Source organism: Cibotium barometz, chromosome 36, assembly GCF_041138505.1.
Source record: "Cibotium barometz isolate CiBa-2024 chromosome 36, ASM4113850v1, whole genome shotgun sequence".
Lineage (NCBI taxonomy): Eukaryota > Viridiplantae > Streptophyta > Polypodiopsida > Cyatheales > Cibotiaceae > Cibotium > Cibotium barometz.
In genome coordinates, this window is record NC_141081.1 from 46,077,791 (window position 1) to 46,084,692 (window position 6,902).

Genomic DNA, 6,902 nt, shown 5'->3' on the forward strand with positions numbered 1-6,902 from the left:
TCGCTTGATGTCAGAGACTCACTAATAAGCATGAAACATCAAGACTTTAATGTCACAGGTGTCCTACAAAAAGGTAGTTTAAGGTTTGATGACCTTGGAGCATACATTTTCTCTCCATAATGCATCATTACTCCATCTCTCAAAATGAATAGTCAAATAGAGCAGGTTCCACAAGAAGTATAGGCTCCGCATTTCTTAAAAAAAGATTTGTGTTTACTTCTTCTTGCCCTTTTGCACATCCCCTGCCTTCGACTGCAAAGTACCATAACAATGGAAGACTTGTAAGAGAGCAAAATCGCTATCAAACTATAGAATAATTAAATTCCAAAAATGATATTGAACAGCACACTATACCTTCTTGACACCCCGGATCTTCTTTGCTCTATTTTTTCTCTCCTTCATTTGCTTCCTAGACTTCTCAACCTTGGTGGCTAGCCCATTCTACCATGAACCACACTCTTTTATAGATAAACACGATGCCTCTTCATCGTACAATATAGTTTAAGTGAGCACACACATCCTGCTTACTCTAATGAGCCGATACTTTGGTTCATCTTTCTTAGCAAACTCGAAGTTATTGTAAATAAGTCCAAAGCTTATAGACTTTCTTTTCCTTTAGCTCTGCCTAAAAAAAGAAAATCCTCAAAGTAGCACTAAGAGAACCATTGTATTCTTAGTGCTTACAAGGTGCAAGCATTCATTATCATCATTAAAAAATTATAGTTTATTTTGTATATCCTTAAACCATATTATAATGAAATCTCACATCATTAGAATACTGCAATAAGGCTTGTAGCGCCAATAGGTAGTTATAGTTCTATACACTTTGCACTACTAAAAATGTATTATTTTGAATAGCAAATAACCATCAATATCCCGTATTGCATCACACTCACATAATATATAATGCATTGGGCAATGGTTTGTTGTATGATATACAATAATTCAAAGGAAAGTAATGAACTCCTAATAGTTCAAAGATCTTAGGGATATCTCTATGAGCTCTTGAATGCATATTGATTGTGAGCAAGGCATGCTAGGATTATAATTAGTGCAATATTAGAAATTTTCATATAGTGAAAGTATTCATAATCTCCTCATATTTACATAAGAGCATTGCATAGAGTGATAGTTCTTAGTTTACAATCTTTAGATAAGATATGAGCCTATAGTTTATCATTGTCTATAGTGCTAATATAAGTAAATAATAAATCTACGTATTAATGTGTACAAAGTATAGACTATGAACTTTTGTAATATTATTTGCTTGGTGGGTCTACAAAGATACATATAGGCTTACAAGCTCTACTTTAAGTGGTTATATGTACATAGCTCTTTAGTACACATAACAATGTGAACTATGAGAAAAGAATATACTATTTTCCAAAATAGAGCTATGAAATTTGGGTTGCAGATAAATCAAAGTTTTTGTCTGTAGAGCTGTAGCCTCTATATTAGCACTATGATGCCAAATCAATATAGATTTTTTGTCCTTAGCTCTAGCCTCTATAATATTAGCACTATGAACTTTGATAACCTACGATTATGCTTAAGGTTTCATATAGATGAGCACATAGATTTATAGTTTACATAGCATAGTTCAATTGGTATAAAAGCTACATAGAGCATGGCCAAAAATAGACAAACAAGCTACATAATGGAAGGATAAAGGTCATAGCACTGCAATATGGAATAGATATAAAGCAATAGAGTATGATGTATGCATTGTTATCTAAAGCATGTAATAATGTATGCAAATAATATATACTTGATTGGCATGCCAAGATGCATACAACTTAATTTAGTACCCATAAACTATAGAGCTCATATCTTATCTAAAGATTGTGAACTAAGAACTATCACTCTATGCAATGCTCTTATGTAAACTATGAGGAGATTATGAATACTTTCACTATATGTAAATTTCCAATATTGCACTAAATAAAATCTTAGCATGCGTTGCTCACAATCAGTATGCATTTAGGAGCTCATAGAGTTATCCCTAAGATCTTTAAACTATGAGGAGTTCAATACTTTCCTTTGAAATATTATATATCATACCACAAACCCTTGCCCAATGCATTATGTATTATGTCATGCAGTACGCGATATTAAAATGTGAGTGTGATGCAGTACGCGATATTAAAATGTACAGTGCTGCATACCTGTCAGGTTCATTTGAAGATGTAGCAAATCCCCAGTCCACAATAATCAATTGATCTTCAGCAAAGTATCCAAATATCTTGGTTTACTATGCCTCTATTATGTGCACACTACAAAGTATCGACTAGCTCCCCGATACGTTTGTACATCTTTTTTCCACAGCAGCTTCAAGCTAAACTATTTAGCCACAGGCGTGATGAGCATAATTGAGGTGAGTCACTCATAACATTTGTAGGAAGTCCCTTGATGTCTTGCAAATTTTCAAGGTTTCACATCCATAGAAATTCAGTGTCATGGTTTGGCCACTTTCACATCACACTCTACATTGTTTACATTTATAGCATATTGTTGCACCCTCACCCAACCTACCGCATTTTACATACACAAGTTTCCTGTGGAGAGCCATTTTAGATCGCGCGAAGATGGAGAAAAAGCAAATTACTCACAAATTGCTTGTGGGTGAGCAGATGATTGGTCATAAACTTGCGCGTGCGCACGATGTAGTTCTTTAGATCGCAAGCTCTCACCTCCTCACAGCATATACTTCATTATATTGATCCAGATGAGCATTCTTCTTTACTTCTAACATATACTTCATTATATTGATTTAGATGAGCACAAAAAGGAAAATAGAATATGACCCCTCAAATTTAAAACTAGAGATATTCCTATGAAGTTTAGATAGACTTTTACAAGTGATACACCCTAGAGATGTATGCAAGTGTTGAAGGATGTTGCTCAATCAACCTTGAGATATTTGAAGCATGGCATAACCAATTATTATTATCTACGCGTGGAGGGTAAGAATGTCACTGAGCTTGAAGTGGGGCATTTCCCAAGTACTTCAAAACCATGAAGCCCTTACAGCCATGTACCCCCTACATTTCTTTATATAATAGAATTAATTGAAAATCCTTTGTGCTTATATACATTTGATATACAATCCCCAAAACCTCTACACATTTTTATACACTTTCCACACTTTGCAGTGTATCATAGTAGCCAAATGCATTATGTGAGCTTAGCTCTACATGGAGCTTGAAATAAATAGTAGCCATCTTGTTTTTAAAGGAAAGTATTGCAGTTTTTATAGTTCATAAATCATACAGCTATTCTTTGACCTCTTAATTGTTTGTTGATTGTATAGCAAGGCATGCTAGGCATATATATAGTATAAAATTTCATATAACAACAAACCTTTATGCTTCTATATTAGCCTCAATATAGAGCTTTATTTGATCTTCACTTTGGTCAACAAACGCAGTTTGCATACGTGGCAAACTGCTGCACTAAGGGCATACGAGGCATGGCAGAACGCACTGCCAACTACAAGGGGTTCAACTACAGCTATACGGAGGATGAGTTTCGAGGTCTGCTCTGGTACACACATAAAGTATTGAAGACCGACGAACGACCACTACATGTGCCCAAGCTGCTCCTATCATGCACACAGTAAGTTCCTATCGTGCATCCATGGTTGGCGCCTATGGTGCTATTGTGCATATATGGTTGGCGCCTATAGTGTATGTATGTTTTGCTTGCAGCAAAAGAAAGAATGATGGACCATCTCACGGCCAACCATGGGTGGAAAAAACCCTGCCCTTCGATGCCGCAAGGCTCAAAGAATATGGTTGAGCAGCTGGTCTCACAAGAAAGCTGGGACAAGGTCTCAGGGAGCTTCCTCACCGCCAGCAAAGAAATCGTACCAACAAAGAAGCAAGCAAAGAGACAAATTGACAAGGTCTCAGGGAGCTTCCTCACCGCCACCAGCAAAGAAATCATACCAACAAAGAAGCAAGGAAAGAGACAAATTGACAAGGTCTTAGGGAGCTTCCTCACCGCCAACAAAGAAGCTGGGCTAGAGGAGAGCCATGCTGAGAAGAAGCACAAATTGAGTTACATGGGCAGACAAATTGAATGTTAAATGGTAAGTTAATCAAAGTGTTAAATGGGCAGAATAGATGGGACTCTTTTAAGTATTCATGAATCTTTTTAAAACAGGGCTGGGAGTTGTTCTGCCAATTTCTTCATTAATCCTCATCTAAGTAGGGAGCAAGTCAAGAGGAGTATGTGCATAACCTGGTCTTTCTACCAAAAGTTAACAAGCCTCCTGATTTGATTCCATGCCCACTGCTTCTACGAATCCTCTCCACCACGATCATGGGGGTAGAGGATTATGGAGAAGATTATATTGAGAGAATGAAGTCTATGCTTGTGGATGGTACTTTAGAAGAGGGGCCCTTTTGACAGCATGTGCAGAATTTTGTAGGGTCTCTTCATGATGAGGAGGCTAATACGACCATTCAGTGGCTATAAAGGTCTTAGTACCGCTGTTTTCAAAATACCGAATATATCTAAGAGATGACATTGAGAACGCCTTCAAAGAAACAAAGTCCTTCTGCTTAGTATACATGGCCCAGTCTTCGTGGTGGCAAAGCGATAATCTCAAAATGTCATCAATGGTAGGTAAACTAAAGCACTTTCTTGTCGAACTAAAATTGACGGAACATGATCTGCTGCAGCCATTTTTCAGTGATCAACAGGATACAGACAGTTTTATAAATAGCTGCCCCGATTGATTATCAAGAGATGATCAAAATATTCCATGCCAATTTGCAGCAGTAGTAGCAGAAGCAGGTTACTAAGCAAAAAGGGTCTCATGCAAAGCAGAAAAAGGATGAAAATAAGAAAGAACCTATTACACAGGAGTAATGCTCTGTCTAGTCATTTGCACAGTAGTTTGGAGGGTAATACACAGGGTGCTTTGCAGGGTAACGCACTGGGTACTTTACAAGGGAATATGCCTACTTTGCAGGGCATTGTGCAGGGTATGCAGGGCATTGTGCAGGATACGCAGGGTATGCAGGACACTAGGTTTAAATTTCTAGATGTTGGAAATACTTCTCAGTTTTCAGATGATCTGGCAACCAGTTTGTGTTTTCCTAATGTTACAATAGGCAAAAAGACTTGGTTTTCTCTTGGTGTTTGTGATGAGAAGGGCGCTGGACAGCTGTGTAAGGACAATAAGGAAGACACTAAGGACACTATGGAGAATGAGGAGGATGGCACTACGGAGAGCACTAAGGATGGCACTAAGGATGACACTATGGAGAATGAGGAGGACGGCACTACTTACTACGGAGAGCACTGAGGATGGCAGTAAGGATAATACTTTGGATGGTACTGTGGAGGGAAGCAAGGATGGCACTGTGGAGGGAAGAATGGATGGTACTGTGGAGGGCATGGGCATCAAAGATGGCACTGTGGAGGGCACTGTGGAGGGCATGGGCATCAAGGATGGCACTGTGGAGGGCATGGGCATTAAGGATATCACTGTGGAATGCAGTAAGGATGGCACTGTGGAGGGCATGGGCATTAAGGATGGCACTGTGGAGGGCATGGGCATTTAGGATAGCACTGTGGAATGCAGTAAGGATGGCAGTAAAAAAATCGTTATGGATGAGCAAACGCAGGAGAAGATACTTTGCACTGTGGGGGTTGATCAGGATACCACTGTGGAGAAGAATGTAGCTGCTGACAGTTTGCAGGATAGCACTAAAGATACCACTGTGGAGAAGAATGTAGCTGACAGTTTGCAGGATAGCACTGTGGATGGCACTAAAGATACCACTGTGGAGAAGAATGTAGCTTTGACAGTTTGCAGGAAACGAACTTGAGCTTTGACTTCCACCAAAACCATGTAAGTATGCTTCTTGATGAAAGCTGCCCGATGGATACAGCCTGCTTTGACGCGCTCTATCAGTATGAAGTGCGCAAGAGGGGTGAGCTGCCCAAAGGAGCCTACTGCATTGATCCTTTGGCTTTGCACTTGGAAGAGCGCTCTCATAAAGTTTGGAGCCATGTCAATCTTGCAGATTTTGCCGTTATATGTCTTCCTATAGTTCAGGACTTCCATTGGAGTCTAATAGTGATTTCTTCGAAGTGCTTCAAGTCTTTGCACACGAAAAAATCAGAAACTTGCATCTTTCATTTGAATTCAATGGCGTCCGAGAGGTGTACAATTTCTGCGAAGGGCTTGGGCAGACAGTCTGCTGTCAAGAACCTGGTGATGGACATTCTACCCAAAAAGTTTGTGAAGTGTTCATGGCAGTTTCCTAAAGTGCCTAAGCAGCCTGTAGGATCCATGTTATGTGGTTGGTACACTTTGTATTTCCTAATCAGTGTTCTGTATGAAGACAGTTGTTGCGAGACATTTCTAGGTACGATCAATGAGGAAGGCTTTCAAGAGTTCAGAAGGCAACTGAACAAATGCCTTGCAGAATCTTTTAAGTAGTGTCTTGTGAATGATTTTTGGAAGCATGGTGTAAGAATGGATTTTTGGTTGGTACACTTCGTATTTAAATCTTAATTGCAGAACTGTTGTTGCCTTTGTTTCTTATGTTTCATTACAAAGGACCTTGAGTTAAATTTCAAACTATGAAACATATATATGTATATGTGTGTAAGAGTGTGTGTGTGTGCGCGCGCGCGCGCGCGTGTGTGTGTGTGTGTGTATATATCACAACTTCTACTCGATGAGTTCACAAAAGGCCTGGAGTTATATATGTGTGTGTGTGTGTAAGAGTGTGTGTGTGTGTGTGTGTGTGTAATGGAGATAGGAGGTGTAGTGTGTACAAAATTAATCTTATAGCATTGGAAATTTGGCTTCTTAGGAATCTTTACAACTTTTGCATTCATATGTTGCATGTATCCTGGTTTATGTTCACTATTATTTTTAT

General features: G+C 39.0%; 2 protein-coding genes across 2 annotated transcripts; one reads left to right on the forward strand and one right to left on the reverse strand.

Moving 5' to 3' along the window:
• Window positions 1–213: 213 nt before the first annotated feature.
• LOC147617949 (small ribosomal subunit protein eS24z-like) lies at window positions 214–3,471 on the reverse strand. The gene is made up of 4 exons (XM_086775529.1): window positions 3,437–3,471; window positions 529–613; window positions 355–441; window positions 214–252 (listed from the first exon to the last, which is right to left on the reverse strand). Exons 1-4 carry the CDS (start codon window positions 3,469–3,471, stop codon window positions 214–216), a joined length of 246 nt encoding a protein of 81 aa, XP_086631655.1.
• Window positions 3,422–6,532, forward strand: LOC147617950 (uncharacterized). Its single transcript, XM_086775609.1, has 2 exons — window positions 3,422–3,615; window positions 3,708–6,532. Exon 2 carries the CDS (start codon window positions 5,154–5,156, stop codon window positions 5,571–5,573), a length of 420 nt encoding a protein of 139 aa, XP_086631735.1. The 5' UTR covers window positions 3,422–3,615; window positions 3,708–5,153; the 3' UTR covers window positions 5,574–6,532.
• The last annotated feature ends 370 nt before the right edge of the window (window positions 6,533–6,902 follow it).